The 25,470-nt window shown below is 35.4% G+C and overlaps 1 protein-coding gene across 1 annotated transcript in view; it reads right to left on the minus strand.

Moving 5' to 3' along the window:
• LOC140440613 (phospholipase A1-like) overlaps positions 1 to 24,453 on the minus strand; it is a 51,605-nt gene extending 27,152 nt beyond the window's left edge. The window contains exon 1 of the mRNA XM_072530981.1: positions 24,311 to 24,453. Coding sequence (XP_072387082.1) covers positions 24,311 to 24,425 — 115 coding nt within the window. The 5' untranslated portion in view covers positions 24,426 to 24,453. The remainder of the gene's footprint in view (positions 1 to 24,310) is intronic.
• Positions 24,454 to 25,470: the final 1,017 nt, after the last annotated feature.

Here is a 25,470-nt window from a genome sequence, read left to right on the forward strand (position 1 = left end):
AGTCAAACTATTATTCGTATATGGCTATGTAGTCAACAAAAAAAAAAAAAAAAGATCAAAATATGCTTTAAATAAACATTGATAAAATAAAAATAAAACAAAATACGAGGGTAAAGTGGAAAATTTCGGTAAAAAATATATTTTAAAAATTTACATGATTGAATATGTACACGAGGTTACACAAAAACTAGTGGTAATAAGGCACCTCTGTACCCTATGAGCGTGACTATGAAGGGTTTCTTTGGGTAATGTAATATACATAAATAATAATAATAATAAATAACAACAACAAAAAAAACGGTAATGAACTTAGCTATGAATTTAAAAACTTTGAACACCGAAAAATAAAACACTGGAAAAATTAACATAATTTATTAATAATATACATGTATATTATACATATCGTATTTCACCTTTACAAAGATAACCTATTCTACTTGGAGAGTAGTTTTTCTGTGGATCGTTGTTTATCGCTATCCGATTACCAATAGTATTTTGCTGGCTGTTATTATTATCTAAAACTCCCTTTTTGCCATCTGTTTTCATATGAATCTTCTTCTTCTTCTTCTTCTTGTTCTTAGTCATTTTAAACAGTGGTCTAATAATGTCACGATATTTTTCGGGTGAAGCTTGATGTCTTAGTTTTCCCAACGTATCTCTGTGTACATCAGTTATTTGCAGTATTCGTTTGTACATTTGATGATCTAGAGGCGTAAAGTTTTTAGGATACTTGTAAAATAATAAATTCTGAAGACCGTCTGTTGCTGGAAACTTTTCTTCATCTACTAATATATTATCCTCTTTAAATATTAAAGTTGTCTCTCCCAGCTTCCATGTTCTATCGCCAACATACTCGGGGCCAAACACATAGTCATATTCTTCAACCATAGTCACGTCTTACTCCACCAGCTGTCAATCACTAAATGATTTTGAAAAAGTGATGCGTATCTATATAAAGTGCTGATCACCATCGATAAAGAGAACTAACACTTTTTAATAAAAGCAAAAAACGTCTCTGACGCATACCTGACACCTACCTGACACCTAGCTGACGCATACCTGACACCTACCTGACGCATACCTGACACCTAGCTGACGCATACCTGACACCTACCTGACGCATACCTGACACCTATCTGACGCATACCTGACACCTAGCTGACGCATACCTGACACCTACCTGACGCATACCTGACACCTAGCTGACGCATACCTGACGCATACCTGACGCATACCTGACGCATACCTATATTATCACACTTTAAAGTTCAAAAATGCCGCCGTCATTTGAAACAGTACGCCATTTGAAACAGTAAGTTTAAAAACGCCCTGAGTACCAAGCAAATCAGGTTTTTAAAGATAATGCATTAAACAGTTACAAATACATAATATTACGTGTCATTTATTGTTTTATGCTAGATTTTTGTTATTTATTCATATTTACATCTTATTTACATAATTGTCGTTGTTTTGACTTTTTTTTCTAAGAAATTTTTACCTTTACGCAGTTATTTCTTAAAATTTTTATATACCACTCTCTAAAGCATATTCTGAGACCGTTATTTTTTTGCTAAACAATATAGAATGTGTTATAAATGAAAAACTTTATATTTTATTATTATATTTATTAATACTAATTACAATTTGGTATTTTATGTGTCCATAAATTTTACAATTTTTATATATGTATTGTATTAATACCTTAAAAGATTACAATAATTTTTATTTATGTACATAACTTTCAACTTTATACAATATTAATAATTTTTGTTATATTTTCTTTCTTGATACTTGGGTTTGGAACCATTATCTCATATAATCATCATCATTGATACTGCAGAAAGTTACCATACCCGGGGAAGATCATTGTTTTTCGGACTAGGTATTTTCAACATTTGAACAACAAATTTTTGTATTTCTCAGGTGGACAGCAGCGTTAGATATCGATATATTGCTAATTTGTTCTAATAACTTTGACATATTGGTACTTGAACTTGTTTCTGTCGATATCGGGTGTCTAAAGTCATCATCATCATAGGAAGATCAGTGGTGTTTCGGATTAGGTATTTTCAAGATTTGAACATCAAATTTTGTATTTCTCAGGTGGACAGCAGCGTTAGATGTCGATATATTGCTAATTTGTTCTAATAACTTTGACATATTGGCACTTGAACTTGTTTCTGTCGATATCGGGTGTCTAAAGTCATCATTTAAGGCAACAATTCTGATTTTGTCACCTGTTGTGTAGCCAGCTTGCTTTTTTATATTCTCAAGAGCGGCCTCTAAATGGTTTTTTAGATAGTCTTTGTCTTGTTCTAAACCTTCACCTATTTTAAAGTTGTCACAATTAACTTGAAAAGTGCATAGATAAGCGTTGAATTTTTTTATTTCTCGCTGATTTATAATATTTATTGACCATTGATCAGACATTGTTAATTTATACAAAATCAAAATTTATCGAAAACACGAGCGAGACAAAACACGTCCTGTAACAGCGTCTAATAAAGAATGATGTACAATGTCTAATGCGTAATATTATTATAATTTTTGAAAACCAAGAGGTGCTGTGTCAATTAATGAGTCATCACTTTGTATTATTTTTCGTTTCTTGTAGGCCATCTTGAAAGTCTTTGATACCCTTTTTCTCGTAACAATATCTTTGGTCTCTGTATCCCTACCGATCTGGTCATACGTGAGCTTAATTTCTTTGGTTGGATCGTGTATGATGTCATTCATGGCGGAGGCATTGAGTACTAGGCTGTTTTCGTAGTTTAAAGTGAAACCTTTGATTTTAGTCACCTCTTTGCCCTTGGCTGTTTTGTAAAAATAACTTTTAGGACCTGTACTGAGCCATTCAACTATGTAGTCATCTCCAGGCAACTCATCACTCCAATCGCCCAACATTTCACCTGTTTCGACAGTGTTTAGGCCATCATCAATGTAAACAATGGAGTCTGTGTCGAAATAAGCTACAGCCTCTCCTAGCCTATCAATCATCTCGTACAGTCTTAGACGAGTGTTACTGGTCGTAAATAATGCCACAAAAATATTCGTAGATGTTGGGTCTTCCACAAACACGTCTTTAAAATCGTAAGAGACTTGTGCTATATTATCATTAATAAATGTGACGTTTGTTAAATTTATTTTATCGTTCATCAAAACTTCGTACCATCTTTTAATGTCCACAACATACTCTGTCTGTTTCATATTCATTCTTTGGCCAAATTTACCCCATAGACTATTTAGGCATATTTTAGCGACTGCTCGTTTACCGGGATTTGGGCCTATTTTAGATAAATCGAGCTCTATATCCATCTGCTCTTTTACAGCCCGAGCGTACTCTTCATTTGTGGCATACGTATGTGGACTAGTTTCTAATTTGATCTTCATAAAATCTTTTACATATCCCTTGAACAAATCTGTCGATGTTTGCTCAAAATGCCACACCTCGTGAATTTTTATTATTTTGTACCCTTTTTCTAAGGCCTTATTAATTTCTAGAGTTGTCCATGTACCCATCAGCATTCTTTCCGAGTCATCATGATCACAATTTTCGCAATCTTCCAAGACGCATTGATTACAAATCGGAAACATTAATTTGTCAGTTTTGACAGGTAATACAGGATGGTATAAATCAGTAGGCGGTAGTATTTGGCAATGTACTAGACCAAACCAATTAGGATCGTATACTTCAGGTGCATGTATTTTTGTAGGGTGGCCAACTGGATATTGATCGTAATATTGTACGGTTGGATACAGTGATACAATATCTATGTATCTGAGCTTTTTCCCAGTCACGTTTAGTTTTATGGCGTTTGTTCTACCGCCAAAGAATGCTTCACGAGGCTTTAAGGGTTCAATAAGTTGAGGATCTGCGGCGTTTTTACATTCTTTTGATTTTATCCATTCACATTCCCAGATTTCTACCAAGTTGTACCCTGCTTCTTTTATTTGTTTTGATCGTCTTATTGTTCTCTCGTACAAGTCACTCATTGTCTTATTGTTGACGTGGTTAACTGTGTCGTTCTTAAAGCATTCTGGGTGGCCATGCCAGAAGCAACCGTGGTACTGGTACACAGTATTCGACTCTTCCGAGAAACCATCAACTTTTGCACCGCAAATTGTCACTTCTCCGCCATTAAGAGCATGTTGGACGTTATAAAATTGATTGAGCCATTTTATTGATGCCCGGCTATATGTCTCCTTTATCTCCTGCTTTACAATGCCAATGGTGTTTGTTCGAAGATATTTAGATCTATATATGGCCATACACACACTGGCAATAGTCAGATATTGAAATGGGTCTATGTTTGCTATTTCTAAAAATCCTTGCGAAATTCCAAACACCCACGTCGTAAAATATCAACATCTGAGTCGCAATAGGTATGGAGCTCTTTCTGTAACACAAAGTGGTCATTTTTATGCTCATCGTACCATTTCTTAAAATCAGATCTTTGTTTTGGTTTCATTGTGTTGGGTCCATAATACGCAATATCTGGTAAGCAGCCTTCGTAGTGAGTATTGTCAGGAGTGTTGAAAAAGTGAGGAAAATACCCTTTCTTTAATTCGTGCAGACCAAAAGTTTTAGGAAAACCGGACAGGGGGCCGGCTACAAAATTAGAGCTGTCTATTATTTTCAGTTTAAGAGCCTCGACTTCCAAAAGCATAAGTTTTGACCCGTTGTAGATAGTGTACGGCTTTATCGTGTTTTCCACGCAATATTTTAAAATGAAATATGAATCGTATGATTTACTATTGTGGGCTATCGCAGTATAATTTCTATGTTTCTCGGAAATTAACCATCTACAGAACTCTTCATTGTCTTTAAAAACAAATTTATTTCCTTCGAAATCCTGCGCAATTACAAGATTCGGTACATGAATGCCTGTATCCTGCATTGCCTCGTAATCAAAGAATATATATCTTTCGTTGTAAGAGCATTTCATTATTTTTTCTTCAGAGAGATTGTTACATCTACAAGGGTCTTTGCAACTTTGTGACTGTTTGTGATTTTCTTCACAGCCTGAATTTATCACGCTTGATCTGTTATTGCAAGTACAGGCTACAGTACAAACTCCTTTGGCTGGTTTTTTCATCATGTAACACTGATGCGTAGCTATTTCTACAAAGGTATTACAGTTTCTGCACATGGAGTAACCGCATACATGCTCCTTATCTCTCTTGCATAGTTTATTACATTTTTCACATTTAAATACTTCTTTGCAAGCTTCTGTATGGTTTATTAAACATTTATTGTTGTAGCAATAACGGTTACAGTCCTTGCACAAAACTTTGCTTTTTGTAGTCAAGTCATGCTCGGGATGTTTGCAAATCGTACAAAGTGGTGCTTTCTTGCATTTGTGCTTATTTTTGCCCTGATAAGGGGTATCACACTTCGCACAATAAAAACGACTACCGTAAAGACTCTTTAAATTGTTTATAACATCAAAATGATTGCCGTTTTTATACAAATAAATCTTGGCTGTTTTTTCGGGGCCCTCGTATATGATTGTGTTGAAATTTTCAGCGCAAATTATCTTTATTTGTACATCCAGTAGTTCTTCGACCTGTTTAAAATCGGTCAGCGTGAAACCTTCGATATAACAACCGCCCAACAGGTTACAAAGGTTTTCGGCCAAATCAGTCTGCAATTTTCGACCTATACGTATGTTATGAACATCACGTTTGATCAATTTGTGACCCAAAATCTCGTTTGTGACGTATGTTAAGCCCACTATAACTGCTCGAGCCCCGCATAAAGTGTCGGTATTTTTAATCCGGGTAATGCTTTTCTTGGTGCGACGGTCCTCTGCCAAATTTATAATTTTATGTCGTCCGCTACCCCTAGGTATCTTGTAAATTTGTATATCAAATATAGTATCTTCTATAGTATCTTCTATAGTATCTTCTATAGTAGCTTTTGGGAATGGTATCACACATTCCCATTAACTCGGCTCATAGGGCACAGAGCCACCTTCTCTGTCGCTCATATGAGTAATTCCTGTCTGGCGCGTCCACGTCGCGGGGGTGGGCATCTCTTGCTTCAGTAGACCGGAGCTAGTAGATGGCTAAGTTCAGATAGGGACCCAGTTCCGTGGGGTATAACACGGCCCCCTTGCCCAGGGATACGGGTGAAGACCACAACGATGATGAAGGTGGAGAATATAGTATTCGGTTCAGTGAATTCAACGGAAGTGGCAACCCTGTTTCTAGGGATAGTATAGAATCAACCTGGTGAAGGGCAGCAGCGATCACCAGTACTAGAATTAGGCGTAAAGGAAATGATCCTAAACCGGCTTCTTACTAGAATACCGTAGGTGAGACTGAAACAGTTAGAGGGCTACGGTACTGCGATGCGGAAAGCAAGTAGGAAACTACCGCATTATATTCCTCAGGACATCCGTCCGTAGATTTTCTCTTGTCATGTTGGAAGAAACAAAACAAACGGCCCCTAGTCCCGGGCAGGCCTTAAATGGCCAAGGGGTGCGAAGAATCTCCCGGTTTCAACTTGATAAGACAATCAAAATTGCTACGTGGAATGTTAGAAGCTTATTTGCAGCAGGCAAACTACAAAATCTAATTCAGGAAATGAACAGAATTAACATCGATATTCTCGGCATAAGCGAATTGCGATGGGAAGGCACAGGCATGATCAATACTACTGGTAAAACCCTTTACTACTCATGCAGTGATAGCACAGACCCTCACCACAGACATGGGGTGGGAGTTCTGATAAGCGAAAATTTGCGCGCCTCCGTGAAGAACTTTGTCCCGATCTCCGAAAGAGTCATACTTATTCAGTTGCATGGAAAAGTTAACATAAATATTATACAAGTCTACGCCCCTACAGCAGACAAGCAAGAAGAAGAACTAGAGCGATTTTATCAACAGCTAGACGAAGCCTTAAAGGTGACTAAGAATCACGAAATTAACATCGTATTAGGAGACTTCAACGCAAAAGTTGGGGAAGGAGCTGTAGATCACGTAGTTGGAAAATATGGTCTTGGTCAGAGAAACGACAGAGGGGACAGATTGATACAGTACTGTCAAGACAAAGATCTAGTCATAACGAATACTTGGTATAAGTTACCACCCAGGAGGCTTTACACATGGAAGTCGCCTTTAGACGGACATCAGAGCATTATAAGGAACCAAATAGATTATGTGACAATTAATAGAAGGTACAGGAATGCTATTACTAAGGTATCTGCATTACCTGGAGCAGACATAGGATCCGACCACAATCCCTTAGTAGCAAATATCAAACTGAGGCTCGCTACAGCTAAAAGAAAACACCAGAAGGCATCAGTAAACATTAGAAAACTCAAAAACAATGAAACAAATGAAGCGTACACAGAGGAAATAAACAATAGGTTCTCTAATATGGCAACTGAGAATGATGTTGAAAAGTCATGGACCACCATAAAAGAATCATTTGATGAGTTGAACAACACTTTTCTAGTCGAGAGTAAAACAACTACCAAGAATGAGTGGATGACAGAAGAAATATTAGAGATGATGGAACAACGCAGGCAGTGTAAGATCAGGCAGGACGAAGTAGGGTACCGAAATATACACAGTCAAATTCGTAAAGAAATTATAGCGGCGAAGGAGATCTGGATGACTACACTTTGCGCCGAGGCTGAAAGCCTATATAAACTCGGCGACAGCTTCAATCTTCACAAGAAAATTAAGGAAATTGCTGGTGTCTTCAAGAAAAAACAAGTCACTGGTATACATAATGACCAAAATGAATTAATAACGGACCCTAGCGATATACTTAATACTTGGAAAATGTACACAGCCAATTTGTTCAATGATGACAGAACACAAAAACCACCACAACTGGGAGACCATTTGTATGGCCCAAGTATTTTGAAAGCTGAAATTGTACACGCTATCAAACTATTAAAAAGTAACAAAACCCCAGGACCAGATGATATGTACGCAGAAACAATCAAGTTACTTAATGAAGAAAACCTAGACATTATTGTCAAGCTCTTTAACGACATCTACGATACGGGTCAGATTCCAAAAGATTGGCTTCGATCTACATTTATCGCCCTACCAAAAACACCACGTGCGAACTTCTGCAAGGACCACCGACTAATAAGCCTAATGAGTCACTTTTTGAAACTTTTCCTGAGAATACTTCACACTAGATTGTTTAAAAAATGTGAAGAGGTCAGTGGATGGAGTCAGTTTGGTTTCAAAAATGGACTTGGCACGAGAGAAGCGATCTTTAGTATGCAAACATTGATACAGAATTGTTTAGATCAAAGAAAGGATGTTTTTATCTGTTTCATCGATTACGAGAAAGCATTCGATAATGTAAAACATGAATTGATGATAAAATACCTACAAGAGTTGGGATTGGATGCAAAGGATATAAGAATCATTGCCAATCTGTATTGGAATCAGACAGCAACAGTACGTCTTCAAAATTCCAACGAAACAGAAGATTTCTCCATTAAAAAAGGAGTAAGGCAAGGTTGTATACTGTCTCCAATGCTGTTCAATTTATACGTAGAAAAAGCCTTCGCAGAAGCAGTGGAAGACTCTAATAAGGGTATTAAAGTTAACGGCATATTTATTAATAACATCAGGTATGCCGATGATACAGCCATAGTGGCAGATAACATCGAAGATCTTCAATGCCTTTTGAATGATCTAACTCTTGCAAGTGAAGCTCGGGGTTTGAAAATAAATATCAAGAAGACAAAATCAATGATTATAAGTAGAAATGATTACCCCAACGCAAAGATATATGTCTCTGGAGAAGAAATCGAACAAGTCAGGCAATTCAAATACTTGGGATGTTTGCTGAATGAGGGTTGGGACCCCGAGAATGAAATAAAGAGCAGAGTTGAACAAGCCAGAAATGCTTTCTTGAGGCTTCGTAAGTTTCTGACTGATCGCAAATTGGACTTCAACCTCCGATACAAGATGCTTAAGTGTTACGTGTGGCCTGTTCTCCTGTACGGAATGGAAGCATGGACGTTAAAGGCCAGTTCCATTAACAAACTTGAAGTGTTCGAAATGTGGTGCCTGCGTCGAATGCTCAGAATATCATGGACGGACAGGGTCAGAAATGAGGAAGTACTCAGAAGAGCGGGCTTACATGATAGGGAACTTTTTAATTATGTAAAAAGTAAGAAGACTGCATACTTGGGGCACATTATACGAGGAGAACGATACACTTTTCAGCAACTGATACTCGAAGGGAAAATAGAGGGTAGGAGAGGTCTCGGACGTAAAAAAATGTCATGGCTGCGCAATATTCGACAATGGACAGGAATCCACAGCTATGAAATGCTTCGCAATGCTGCTAAAAACAGAATTATTTAATCCTGACTATTTAACATCTCACCTGACAAGACGATGTACGGTGGACGCCTACGCAGAAATGCATGGCACCTTAAGAAGAAGAAGTATCTTCGACTTGAACTGACTCGTCTGAAGTTACAATGTTTTCGATATGATCCAAGATATTATCCGTATTTAAATCTGTTTCAGTACCTGTTGATATGGGATGTTTAAAATTTTCATTACGAACAATTATACGAATTTTATCCCCTTTTTGAAAGCCGGCTCCTTCTTTAGCATCCTGTATACCTTTTTCTAATATCTTTGCTAAATTAATATTTAAATTACCTTTGCACTCTTCATAACGTAATTGAAACGAATTTAAATAGGTGTTAAATTTAGAAATAAAACGTTTACCTGTGGTAATTAAAGACCAGACCATGATGATCGCCTTGAGAACAACAACAACAACAACAACACTGGACACTAACAAATCACGACGTTCACAGTCAAAGTTATAGCGTGACGTACTCGTTGAAGGTTGACAGCAGAATGAACAGGGCTTCTATTAGGGCGTTCTTTTATACCTCTTTGTTGACCTTGAAACGTGCCAAATATTAGTGATTTTGAAAAACTAGGCCGAGTTTGTTTAAAGACACATCACTTAATAATAACATAACATTCAATTATTACATAAAACTGCTATTTGTCCTTATCTGTGTTATAGGTTTTAATAAAATTTAAAAAAAAGTTTGCCGTTTGCATAGCGAACTCCCCTATTTTGTGAGTTAAATGGACTCGTCCTACAGTACCAATACCTTAAATATGTTTGGTTATGTGTATATCCATCCCGATGACTAACATATCCCTCTTATATTTTTGTTACTTATTATCTAACATTTTAAGTCGTAAATATATTGCAGTTTAGCTAAAAATCTTTTTATTCTTTACAATTCTAACATAATATTTGGCTTTGAACACATGTTACATAGTAAATAGAATGTTAGCTTCTTCCGGGAATTTGTATTGGTAAATAAAAAACATATATTTTTACAATTTTTATTATTACTCGTAAATAAAAAACACATCTTTTACACTTTTTTTTAATTATATACAGATACAAGTTTAGATATTAGAGTTTTTAATTGTTGTAAGATATTTTCGTTTGGACAGGGCACCCCAAATAGATTCTAGCTAAATTGTCCTGCGGCAACAACTTTTCTAGTAAATTCATTAAATTTATAGTAAGTATTTTGACGGAAAAAGTAAATATGACCGTCAATCCATCGAAGTGCAAGAGAAATATCTTCAGGTATTCCAGGAAATATGTCTTTTATCCAGCCTCTTCTTACCTCGCTAGTAAAATCATTAGAAAATTCTATATATGACATATTGTTGTAAAATGTATAGGATTGCCCGGAATTTGATTGAAAAATAGCATTGATGTGGGCCTTCTTGGGTATATTAAGCGTAAAATTATCAATATATTGAATGCTAGGAAAGGATGCTGAGAAATATTTGTTTGTTTGCTGATTTGTTCTGTAGGAACATAATCAGCAAGAAGTTCAGGCTGAGATGGAATAATCATTTCGTTCAAGTCTAGTTTCCATATAAATTTATCGCGGGCGATATATAAACGGTAATTTGAAAACTCTGGAGCAGTGGCTAGAAACATAAAATCTGGAACAATATCACACAAATTTTTCGGTTGCTTACTAGGCCTTGGTCTTGTCAAACTAGTTGTTGGTCTTGACGTTGTCGAACTAGTTGTTGGTGTATGTACCGTTGTATACCTTGAGCGGGTCGGTTGCTTACGAGTTGTTGAGCTAGTTGTTGTAAACTTTGGGTTTGGAGCATAGGTATTGTTAGGCCCATATAGATATTGTATTGTATTTATATCATCTTTATGTAGACCACTAATCTTATGCTGATACATATGATACATGATAGCGTTTTGAGTACCACTATGACTGATTCCAAGAGCATGCCCAATTTCATGAACCAGTACCATAAGAAAACTTATACGGCCTTCAGGTATAGAGTCGTTTCCAAAATGCCAGAGCTTCGTTATATCTAAATGTATTTCTGTACAGGTGTCTGTGGAATGAGGAAAGTATGAATGTCCTAAAGCAGCACCTCCAACAAATCTAGTAGGACATTCGGCATCTCCCATACAATTTGCTCTAAAATGATGAGTTCCCCTATCCATAGTTATGGTTATATCTGGTGGCTCTAGCGTAGGATTTGTAACCATTGTGAATGTTAAGGTTGAAACATTTTGCCACATCTGAAATGCCATTTCTGCGTCTTTTTGGGCCTTCGGCGTTCTTTGAGGAAAATACCATCGCAGGTGTTGTTTGTGCCATGGAAAGACCACTATAAATTCGTTATCACTGTGTTGACAACGCGGATGACGCATAAATTTGATTGTTGCGTTATTAAGCAAACCATCCACTGGTAAATTATACTTTTCTTGAAAGTTAATTAACAAAGTAGAGAAATCTGTACTATTATCGATCTGTTCATATTGATTTAGATAGGCAATAGCGTCTTTTTCCGAGAAATCATTGCAAAACACGCTTGCGAACGTTAGCATAAAAACGAATACGTCTATTCCCTTCAACATCGTGGCTGCGAATAATTTTAAAATATTAAGTAGCATGTATATACCCGGTTACTAGTATCTACTTGTTTTCAACAACGTTTTAGTCAGTAAGGTACTAGGGACATCTAGTTACTGTATTTTGTACTTTAAACAAAGAATAAAAATATTACAATATATTTACTATTTTCTACTTTTGTTATAATATTGTTATATGGTACTAGATATAAATTATTTTCATCTTAAACTGGATTAGTCATATAGACGCGAATATGCCAAATGTGTATGCATTCAACGATGAATCACCGGTTAGTCATTTCCTTTTAACACATCTCCCACGATATATAGCCGGAAAACACGTGCACATTCCGATTCTAGTTAATGTGAGATAAAATATATTCACATGGATGCCGGAAACATGTGCACATTCCATTCTATTTTATAATTAAGCCCGGCATGTGATGCATAAATGAATAGTCTTACGAAATATTGCGCAACATGGTTTAAGCGTGAGTTACGTCATAACAGCCTGTCTATTTAATGAACGAATACGTTTTGTACTACCAGTCTGCAGTCAACATTGCGAAAGTAACAACGGTTGTTTGTGCCCGTCAACGTTTACGAAAAGTAACAGTGAGTGTTTGTGCCAGTCAACATGTACGAAAAGTAACAGTGGGTGTTTGTGCTACAAGAACCTTGGCGATAAGGTGTTTGTTTGTGTTTGGGCTACAAAAATTAAAAACGTAAGTACTATTTTATATATTTTTTAGAGGTTTCATAGAACATTTTCTTCGTAGGTAGGTCATTTCAACAATGGGTTTAAAAAAAAACAATTACTTTAGAACATTACTTTTATTTATTTATTTCCTAATATCTGTGCTACAGCAATAAAAATGTTTTTACGTAACTCCAGTAGAGATTTCGGAGCCTCCTCAAAATATGCTGCCGTCGATCTGTTTTTCTTAAAATCGTGATATATATCAACCATTTTTCTGTCTTCGTCATTTTTACACATGAACATTCCTTTTTTCATAGTAAATTCTATTTGATGAGGTAGATGATGTTTTGTAATTGCGTCTGTTGGATCGTATATTATTTCATTATGCTCATTCCAGAAATGTGGTGTGATTGTAACTCCATTTGAGTAAAACTTTGTACCTACTACGACCTTTGTTGTTATTCCATATTGCTTTGCGACTTCATGCAATATTAAACTAGTCGGTAAACACGCGCCTGCGTAGTTGGCCCGAATAAAGTCTTGCTCAATACATGTCTTAATTAAGTTTAACTGAATGTACTGTTTCATAAGATTGGCCATACTGCGATGTGTCTGCTTTGACTGTTATTCGATGAATGACCGCTTGCTGGTATTATTCAGAGTGTGTTAATGATGATGATGAAAGTGGTGGGGGTAATCAAGATTTTTTGTCTGTTTACAACTACTGTAATCAAGTTGACTAAAAGCGATAAATGCACCACTTTTACATTGATTCTTATGGAAGAACAAGCACAAATCTGCACATTTCAGAGGCCTTTTGAGCACAATGTTATACCATTTAATCTTCCGTCCGACCGAAGATATAACTTTGGTGTTTACAGCTAATGTACTCAATTTTACTAAATGCGATAAATGCAGCACTTTTTACATTGATTCTTATGGATGAACGTGTACCTTATACCCTAATTAAGCACTTTATTCTGTTTCAGATATTCCTACCGTTCAGGCGTCGTTTAGATTCCTCTGGTTATGTGACATAATGTCTTATGATACAATATGTGAATCTGAAAAACCTTGCGGGTGTAAACGACTATTCCAAAGGAACAATTGGAACGAAACTAGAACTGTGTTCATATCATGTGACACACTTCACTATTACGAAGAATCAAAAGAAGAAGCTGAGCAACGGTCAAACCGAGAGAATGAAGATCAAAGAAGATTGGAAGCAAAACGACTACTTAGAGAAGAACGACGTTTACACATGAAAACGCAAATTGAGGCATTAACAGACGACGTTCACATTAAATTACATCAAATAATTAAAAATACTGATTTCCGACGCAAACTTATCCGATATTTGAATAATGGTTACCTGGATAAGACGCTACGTGACCTACTAGGTTTTGTGAAAAAGGGACGATTTTGGTTGGCATATCCTAATCGCTTACTAAAGATGGAGGAAGCTTATACAGACGTGCTTTTTGGTACTAATGTAATGTAAATAAACAATACTTGTCCATTTTTATATATAAAGGTATCAGTGTTGTGTGTAAAACTTGTATTTTTTTTTATACTTTCTGTATTCGATTCTTAGTCTCTGTCTTAGGTTTCGTCTATAACATGTATTTTTTTTTATTTTTATACTTTATGTATTCGTTTCTTGGTCTCTATGAAGGTGAAAGAAAAACGAGGGTGATTAGGTGCAGAGGTCAGCAAAGACACATATACCGTAGCGGAGGGTAGCGGAGCATACCAGAGGGTAGCAGACACACACACACACACACATACACACACACACACACAAACACACACACACACACACACACACAGTACGCGCTTCGTAGGTTAAGAATAGACGCTATCTTCACGTTGCGTAAAAGAAGAAGAATTGATGTTGCGTAAAAGAAGAAGAAGATTTGACTCTATCTTCACGTTGCGGTTAGGTTAGGTTTGGTTAGGTTACGTTAGGTCAAACGTAAAAGAAGAAGAATTGACGCTATCTTCACGTTGCGGTTAGGTTAGGTTTGGTTAGGTCAAACGTAAAAGAAGAAGAATTGACGCTATAATCACGTTGCGGTTAGGTTGGTTAGGTTACGTTAGGTTAGGTCAAATCTGGGGAAATCTGTGTCAGGGGTCTGGGGAAATTTGCCATATTTTCCATAAGGAGCGAGCGGTTTTTCCCCAGAATCTGGGGAAAAAAGTGGAGCGAAGTGACTACCTATCTACTTCGAGTTTTATATTTAATTAAAGTCATTACTATTTAAATGGAAATAAGCCACAATTGAAGATTAAAGTAAGTTTATTGACGTTTCAATTTCCACTTCGGAAATCGTTCCCAAAATACAAACACTAATAAATTAATTATGTTTTTTTGTACTTGGTGAAAAATTCCTCTAATAATTAAATTTTATCTGAATTATTTATATTGACAATTCAAACATAATATTATATATTTTAAAGTAAAAGATTTTAAAACGATATTGCCAATATTACTGAGTTGCGTTCCTGGGACGACTTTATTGTAAGATTGTTCATTCGATTACATGAAATCAACTTTGACAACCACACACAAAAAAGTCAACCACATGTCATGATGACAGTAAAATTCTCCTGTTAGTGATTAGAAATTATCTCCTCAAAATCCTCATATATTTAAAGTTAAAATACCCCCTAAAATCAAACTTATATGAGACATAGAAGAGTAAGCAATTAATAATTTTATATCTTTTTGACGAATATAAATTATAGAAACCAAAAACCCCCCAAATAAAGATAAAGATAGAAAAAAAATGTTAAATGATAAAAATAATTTAAAAAATAATATAAATCGTAATAAATCATAACCCACTAATTTCAATATAATCCCAGCTAAAATTATAGAACCTGAAACTGGTGCCTCTACATGAGCCTTTGGTAATCATAAATATAAAAAAATATTAGGATTTTTACAAAAAAAATATATTTATAGATAAATTTATAAATATTCTATTTAAATTAAACACAATAAAATTTTTCTACCAAATAAAAAATAATTATTATTGTAGGTAAACATAATAATAATGTATAAAATAATAGATAAATATCTGTCTCTAACCACTCACGTTAAAACAATATTAAATTAAAGTCATAATCAAATAGATTATATTTACAAACCAAATTAATAAAAATTTGCTTTAACTAATTTTTTCCTATTTCTCAAGTAAGAATGGAACCAATTCAAAAAAATACCTCGAATAATGTACAAATTTAGTTTTTTTTATCAAAATCTCGTGATTTACACAATCAAAAGCTTTGGCATACTCACAGAAAATAGTGGCAGTGTAAGATTATTGTTCAGTGCTTGATAGACATGTAGTACAGAAAACATAGCATCACTGGTACATTTATTGGATAAAAAGCTAAACTGACTTTGTGATAAAATGTTGTTTTCAACGAGAAAGGACGTAAGTCGGGCTTTTATAAGTCTCTCCATAATTTTGGATAGGACCTATGGTTGCAGACATTTTTCACCACCCTTATGAAGAGAAATAATAATGGCTGTTTTTAGGTATTCTAAAAATATACCTTTTTCAAAGGAATCGTTAATTAGTGAGACCAGAACTTCCAACACATTTTTTGTGAGATTCAAGAACATTTTTATGGATCATCAGTACTATAGGAAGATTTGCGTTTGATACTACTGATTGTTTGAATCAGTTCAGATTTTCAACTGGGCTTACAAAGAATGAATTCGAGACCTCTTTTGAATTGAGGAGATAGGAAACAGGATCTTGTTGTGGCAAAATAGTTAATGTTATATTTTTACTCACATTAAAGGTAAATCTGCTGGCAATAGATTTTGCACAGATTTTAAAATGATAAGGATGAAAATACTCACGGTGTAGGATTTTCAGGTTTTGCTGATTTCCAACGCCAAAGATAAAAGTCGTACGTAAAGATTATCATCAACGCGAACCATTACTTAATCTCCTTGATCAGGCGTAATGTTTTTCAGTCGACCTAAGTTGTCACGTTTAGAACGAATTAAACTACTTTTGCCTAAATTCCGAAGCATAGGTTTAAATATTTGGTGATTAGGTGGCAGCCTGTTCGGGTATCTTCTTAAATATTCTCTTTTCGCTGCACGTACGTTAAAAAATTGCTGACAATAAATAGCAATCATATCTCTCGCATTGATATTAAAAAAAATTATGATGTCTGGGAATTGTCTGCTTTTCTTTAATAAACCAAAATAAACTAGATATTACAAAATTTATTGAATAATAGACTTATTTGTAGTAATAGTCAAAAGCGCTCGTTTCATCAGCCTACTATGTTAAGATTTTAATGCATTAAATAACACTGAGGTTGTCTACTTCTTCTTTTGGTGCCTATTTGTTTCGAATTTTGGCGATCATTCTAGCTATAATTATTTTATTACCTGATGCTTTAAATAGATTAGTTGTTGTTGTGGAGAACCATTTCCTCAGATTTTTTAACCATGATATTCTTTTTCTTCCAATTACTCGCTTTCCGAATACTTTGCCTTGAAGGATTATTTTTAGTAATCTGTATTTAGTGTCGTTTCTCATTATGTGTCCAAAATATTCTAACTTGTCTACTAATAACATCAAAACGAGCGTCAAATAAAATATTTAGTAGCCGTAACAAAGCATCTCGTGCTATTTTTATACTACTACTACTATCGGTTTACAGCGTTCTCCGACGCCTTCCGACTCCTAACCGCCATTCTTCTCTATTCAGCCATAGGCCTGGAGGGATTTCTCTTTCCTCTATTTCTTTTTCAATTCCCTCTCTCCAGCTTTTTCTCGGCCTTTCTCTTTTCCTTTTCCCTTGTGGTGTCCACGTCAAAATCTGTTTTGGAATCCTGTCATCTGGCATTCTCTGTACATGGCCGTACCATATTAATTGTTTTGTTTTTATGTCATCAACTATTGTATGCTTGACTTCCATCATTTCACGTATTCTCTTATTTGGTATCCGATCTCTTCTTGACTTTTCTGCTGCTCTTCTCCAGAAGTCCATTTCTGTTGCTAGTAACAGTTTCTCTGTTCTTTGTTTCATTTGCCAAATTTCGCTGCCATATGTGATTACACTTTTAAGTATGGTGTTGTATATGAGTTGTTTGTTCGCTTTAGATATTGTTTGGTCCCACAGAATTCCGTTCATCATGGATATGGCTTTTCTACCCTGTATGTTTCTGTCTTTTATAGCAGCATCGAGTGTTCCATCTTGAGTTATCTTCATACCCAGGTACTTGTATTCATCACAGTTTCTAATTTCTACCCCATCGTCTAATATAATGGACTGTTTTGTCCCTCCAATACACATGGCTTCAGTTTTCTTAATGTTGACTTCGAGACCCCATTTGTTATATTCTTCTATTAGCTTCCGAGTCATGTAACTCAAGTCGTCATGATCCTGAGCAATCAGTATTTGGTCATCAGCGAAACATAAGGTGTACAGTGTAGTCTCATCATTGAGAGGAATTCCCATGCCATTACATTTTCTTTTCCACAGCTTGAGTGCTTGTTCCAGATAAATTTTGAAAAGGGTAGGCGAAATACAGCAACCCTGCTTTAGTCCTTTCGTGACCTTAAATCCTTCAGATATCCTTGATCCAGTTTTAATTTTTGCAGTCGTTCCATTATACAGACTTTGGACTGCTTTGATAAGACCATGCTTAATGTTGGTTTGCTGTAGGGTTGACCATAGTTTACTTAGGGGTACACTGTCATATGCTTTTTGTAAGTCTACGTACATCAGGTGAACTTCTTTATTGACGGCTGTTTTTTTTTCAATAACTTGCGTAATAGAGTACAGGTGGTCTACTGTGGATCGCCCAGCTCTAAAACCAGCTTGTTCCTCTGCTTCGTAATCTCTATAGTCATTTTCTATTTTGTTCTTAATAAGTTTCCCATACATCCTACTTATTGTGCTGTTTACCGCAATTCCTCTGTAATTTTCACACTGATCCTTGCTGCCCTTTTTGTGGATAGTTGACATAATAGATAATTTCCACTCTTTTGGTAATTCGGCTCTATTCAAGCAGTCTTGAAAGAGTTTTCTTAACTGTTCCTGGAGTTTGTCCGTACCGGCTTTCACTAATTCTGCAGGGATGTCACCAGGACCAGGGGATTTTCCATTTTTCAGGGATTTGGTTATTTCTTCCATCTCTGATTTACTTATTTGTAATGGTGATGAATTTATATGTATACCTATCGTGTTGTCTTCCAGGTTAGCAAATTCTGGTCTTTGTTCTGTTAGTAATTTTTTGAAATATTCTTCCCATTTTTCTGTTGTTATTGGTGATATAACGTCTTTTTTCTTATTATTTCTCATACTTTTAATCAATCTCCAACTCTCTGTGCTTCTGCTACCTCCTATGTAGGTGTTGATCTTTTGGCAGTTCTGTTCCCATGATTCGTTCTTTTTTTGAGTGATCTTTTTTCTTACTTTGGCTTGTGCTTCTTTGTAAATTGTTTTATCGTTTTCTGTTTTTGTTGTTAAGAATGTTTGGTATTTCCGACGTTTATCTTTAATTTCCTTCTCTATTTCTTCATCCCACCAGTATGGTTTTATTCCTTTATGATTTTCGTCACATTTCCCCAGTGCTTCTTCTGCTGCTAAATGAATCGCCCTTTTGATGTGTTCGTAGTGTTCTTCGGTATTTTCGAAATTACCCATTTCTAATTTTTATAAAGGAGCATTTAAATCAAAGCGAAGACAAACGAATGAACAAAGAAACGAATTCGTCGGTGTTCGCTTGTTCGTTTGTTCTCTATAAAGTAGAACCATTTACATTGTAGCGAACGTTCACATTCGTTGATGATATGTCCACAATGTCGGATACAAATGGATATGTAATCATTAGCGTTGCTAGTTTTCAATAAGAGGACTAACAGGGAGAAAAAGTAAACTCAGACTAAAAACAAAGATAAGATTAATAAATAGCATAATACTGCCCATACTAACATATGCATCCCTTGCTTGGGGACATATATGTAACACATCAAAAAAGAAAATACAAGCGGCACACAACAACAGTCTAGGAGAAGCAGTCAACGTACCAAGATACGTTGCAGAAAGATTCCTCTTTAGAGAACTCCAACAAATCAATTTAACTGACACGATAAGAGAAAAAGCCAGGATAAAGTTCGCAGAAATAGAGAACCACCCCAGTCACATACTAAGAGAGATGATGACGCTTTCCACAGATGGAAGCACAAAAGACCAAAACAACAAATAGTAAAATAAAACAATAACACCAGAGAGAAAATTAAACCAGAGAGAAAATAAAACACTAGAGAGAAAACACTTCAAAATAACAACAACGCACATAGAAGACAGTTCGTAGCTCAAAAAACACTCAACGACTATCGCCAAACACAAAGTGGGCCCGGTTGCCTAAAGAAGATAAAATCTATATTGTTATATTGTTTTATATTTATATATTTTTTAATGTTATAGTATAGAATGAAAAAGACAGAAAAGATTTGATTTCACGTTCAAAGCGTCTATGTATCTATTGATACGTATTTCGACTTAATAAGTCTCATCACAATAGTTATTCATAGCCGTTCTTAACGTGAAAAATAATCTTCTCTGTATTATTAGGAAGCAACAATAAAATGGCTTCGTTATGGACGCAATAGCGACATCTGATAGAAAAATCGGTAAGATAGTTTCGAAACAAATTCAGATTTCTGCTTTAATCTGAAGCCTTCTAAAAATTGCAAGACATGGCCAGACGTTGATAAAGATGTTAATAGAGACATGGGGAATCTAAAATTTGCATTCCACGACATGTCTATTCAACTAAGCAGAAATCCTTAACGAATTTGTTTCTTGTACTCGTACAGAGTAGATCCGAATAAAATGAAAAAGACAGAAAAGATTTAATTTCACGTTCAAAGCGTCTATGTATCTATTGATACGTATTTCGACTTAATAAGTCTCATCAGAATAGTTATTCATAGCCGTTCTTAACGTGAAAAATAATCTTCTCTGTCTTATTAGGAAGCAACAATAAAATGGCTTCGTTATGGACGCAATAGCGACATCTGATAGAAAAATCGGTAAGATAGTTTCGAAACAAATTCAGATTTCTGGAGCCTTCTAAAAATTGCAAGACATGGCCAGACGTTGATAAAGATGTTAATAGAGACATGGGCAATCTAAAATTGCATTCCACGACATGTCTATTCAACTAAGCAGAAATCCTACTAGAACGGCTATGAATAACTATTGTGATGAGACTTATTAAGTCGAAATACGTATCAATAGATACATAGACGCTTTGAACGTGAAATCAAATCTTTTCTGTCTTTTTCATTTTATTCGGATCTACTTTGTACGAGTACAAGAAACAAATTCGTTAAGGATTTCTGCTTAGTTGAATAGACATGTCGTGGAATGCAAATTTTAGATTCTTCATGTCTCTATTAACATCTTTATCAACGTCTGGCCATGTCTTGCAATTTTTAGAAGGCTCCAGATTAAAGCAGAAATCTGAATTTGTTTCGAAACTATCTTACCGATTTTTATAGTATAGACTTTACACTAATTATGATTTTTTGTTTCAGGGCCACCGACAAAAAAAATCACAAAAAACACAAAAAACCGGCTTCGGCCACCAAAAAAATTAAAAAAATAATAACAAAAACCGGCGCAAGCCACCAAAAAAATTAACAAAAACCCCAAAACCCGGGCACGTAGGGCCCAACCCCTTGAGCACCAAGTCGCCAAACTGAGCCTAGGCTCAGAGTGGAGACTTAAGGCCCAAGTAAGCAATTTTAGTTCGCGGATAAGCCACATCATGATAACAGGATCATAGCGACAATGCGCTGTCCTGAGTTTTGCAATCGGTTAGGAAACCATGTTGGGGTTCTATTACCCAGGACCTCCACATGAAGAGCATTTGGCTGATAGTTGTGCCCCTATCGCGCATCAGAGTGCTATAGGGGAGAAAGGGATGGTCTGGAGCATTGGAGCGCGGTGGGGTGACTCCTGTTTTACTCGAGTTAACACACCTCGCTCCAATGAATTGTTACACACGAACGTAATTCATAGGGGTGAACATTTCTTTCTCACAGGTTGGGTTCAATCAAATTGCTTGCTTGCTTGCGTTGCTAGTTTTATAGTTATTACAGGACTCAGAACAGAATGTGGTGTTCCAATTTGTTACAAAAGAGAAAAAAGAGGATATGATGCCTTATTAATTGAGTTAACGACTGACAATTTAGGTCGAGTTACAAATTTCCGTAGAATGTCTATGCATGATTTTAAAATCTAATTTTAAAGCAAACCACGTAGAATTACTGACTGACTGACTTTTTTAAAGTTTTTTCAAGAACCTTTGAAGCTATATTTGTCTTTCTCGTCTAAGTGATGCTAGAAGCGAAGTAATATTTTTTTTTTAATTCAGAGACATCACAATTCATATCAGTAGAAATTTTGTTCCAGGCATACATTTTTTTGTTTACTATTTTACATAATTTAGACTTTAAAATTACATAGACATTCTTCTTTTTTTATATGATTCAATTATTTGAAGCGTCTTTTCATTCATTCATTCCATATTGCAAAATTATTTAGGTATACAAGTTCTCAGCACTACACAACAAACACCACTCTCAAGCAAATTTGTAAATAAATTAGTATTTAAAACAGTACTACCCAATGAATTCGTTCGCTACGTTCTATCCACTGTTCACACTGAACACCCATTTCTTTTGATCATTCGCTGATTTTGACAACCATCGGTTGGAACATGTCCCATCTCTAACTACTTCGTTCGGTCGTATTTGATGATTTGTGTTCGCTTTGATTTAAATGTACCTTATACGGGCTTTACACCAAAAATAAATTCACGAAGAAATTCATGAATTTATTCATCAATTTCTTTGTCAATAAATTCGTGAATTTCTTGGAAGTCAAATTTGTTGGACTTCAAATAAAGTCAAATGTCACTTTTTTCAGTAGAACCAATGATTTAATTATTGGATGTTGTTTGTTATTGTTTTGTTTAAATTTGAATTTAATGTGTGAATTGAACATTAATTATGAACAAAAATTGTAAAATACAGCACCCACGTGTAGCTAGACTACAAAAAAGAAAGGCAGCTGCTGTTGCACTAATACGGGCTTCTGGTTCGACCGTGGCTACAAGATAAATCTTACAAAGTAGGATTAAATATGTTAAATAGTAAATTTATAGAAAAACCTCAACAATTTAAACAGTTTTTGCGAATGTCAGAAGAAAGTTTTGAAAAGCTGCTTGTTTGGGTGAGACCCCTTATAGAGAAACGTGACACTAATTACCGGGACGCAATTAGTCCAAAAGAGAAACTAATTGTCCCACTAAGATTTTTAGCCATGGGAGAAACATACTACAGTCTTATGTATACATTTCGAATCCACGAATCAACAATATCATTGTTTGTGCCACATACCTCTCAGGCAATTTATGATGTTCTGAAGGATACATACCTAAAGGTAGTTATATTTAAAATTTAGTTTAGTTAAGTGCTGTTTTAAATAACTTATAAAAGCTTTATATTTTAGACACCCAATTCTGCAGCAGATTGGTTAAACATTGCACAGCAATTTGAAGCTAAGTAGCAAATTCCCAATACAATAGGGGCAATGGATGGAAAACATATTGTTTTTAGGGCATCCAAAACACAAGGTTCCCTGTATTATAATTATAAAGGAACACATTGTGTTGTTGGCACTAGAAGATGCTGATTATGTGGATGTTGGTGTTAATGGAAGAATATCAGATGGAGGTGTCTTTAGGAGATCATCATTGGATAGTGCAATAGCTCAAAATACTATAAACATTCCTGACGATAAACCATTGCCTGGAAGAGTTAAGCCAGTCCCTCATGTAATACTAACAGATGCAGCATTTCCACTCATTGAGCATATTTTGAAGCCATACCCATTTAGGAATATGACTGTTGAGCAAAAGGTCTTTAATTATAGAGTAAGTAGAGCGAGAAGAGTAGTAAAAAATGCATTTGGGCACCTAGCTAATAGATTTAGGATTTTCCTGACCACAATAAACCCAGACCCAGACAAGGTTCAGAAAATAACTTTAGCATGTTGTGCATTACACAACTTTTTAAAAAAGGAAAACCCTCTACAATTTGAGGAGGAAGTAGACCGAAATTTTATATTCACGACAGTAGCTTCAAGCGTTGTTTCTGAGAGAATAACATTTTTGTGTAAAATTATCTAAGCTACATTTTTTATCTGAATTTTTTTTTTCTACGGTGTACAAATTAATAAAAATCGATTTTTTTTCGTTTTTACCCCCCCTCCAAGGGGGATTTTAGGGCGAAACCGGGGGTAAAAGTGGTAAATTTTTTTTGCATCTTTTTTGAGGTCCCAAAATTAATATTCTTTGCCAAATTCAGCCTGTTCGTATAATTTTTAGAAGTTTAGTGACATTTTCGTCTCTGGCAACTGGAGTAAATGGTGTCTAAACAGGGAATTATTATACAGCTGATTCGTAAATTGCGGTTACCTCTAAAACTGTTTAAATAAAGCAGATATGAAAATATGATAGAAATCACTCTTGAGTACAAATAGATGAACGAACGATAAATAAAATTTTCTGAAATTTCTAATCAGGAAATAAAAATGAAAAACTAACTAAGAAACGTATTTTCACTCACCTATAATAAACAGAAATATACTCACGTAGATAATGTTTCTTAACATATTTACAAACATTTTATGTAAACTGAAATTATAAATATTCTGCAATGATATTATAAAAATAGCTACCATCCACTGATACTATGTATGTCATTTTTAAGTAGGTACATTCGTTAGTAAAATCAATTATTACGAATATTATCTACTTATCAATAAGAATTTTAATAGACTTGAAATACGAAAACGTTTAATCATTCAAAAAAAGTATTGCTTAATCGTAACAACTAAAAAAATTATATTTAGGGAAACTGTAATTCTCGTAGTGTTTTGTATCGCATTGTTACCGAGAACTTGAATTACCGGAAATTGTGTTCACGATGGGTTCCAAAAATGTTGACGGATTTGCACAAAACCCAACGTTTAGGCAGTGCATTGACTTTCCTTGAGCGGTACCACAGTGAAGGTGAAGATTTTTTAGACCAAATTGTTACTGGTGACGAAACGTGGGTGGCCTACGTCACACCAGAATCGAAACAACAATCCATGGCATGGCGACATTCATCATCACCCAAAAGAGTGAAGTTTAAGCAAACAATTTCTGCCCGGAAAATCATGTGCACAGTTTTTTGGGACAGAAAAGGAGTATTGCTAGTGGAGTTTCTGCCTCGTAATGAGACAATCAATGCAGCGTCTTATTGTGAGACATTGAAAAATCTGCGTCGTGCAATCCAGAACAAAAGACGTGGCAAGTTGAGTAAGGGTATCGTTTTGCTGCATGACAATGCCCGTCCACATGTGGCTAATCAGACCAAAGATCTCATCAAATCATTTAAATGGCAAACTCTAGATCATCCTCCATACAGCCCTGATCTGGCACCCAGCGACTACCATTTGTTCCAGCACTTGAAGAAACACCTGGGCGGTCAGCGTCTTCAAGACGATAACGAAGTCAAAACATTTGTGATGCAGTGGTTAACAAGTCAGACGGCAGAATTTTATCAGGAGGGTATTCAAAAACTGGTGCCACGTTATGACAAGTGCCTAAATATTCACGGAAATTATGTAGAAAAGTAGATTAAGGTACAGGCTTTCATGTAAAAGTAAAATTATTGCCATATCTTTGCACGTCTTTTTTTAATTCCAAAACGGTACTTACTTAAAAAACACGCCTCGTATT

Source organism: Diabrotica undecimpunctata, chromosome 5 (assembly GCF_040954645.1).
Source record: "Diabrotica undecimpunctata isolate CICGRU chromosome 5, icDiaUnde3, whole genome shotgun sequence".
Lineage (NCBI taxonomy): Eukaryota > Metazoa > Arthropoda > Insecta > Coleoptera > Chrysomelidae > Diabrotica > Diabrotica undecimpunctata.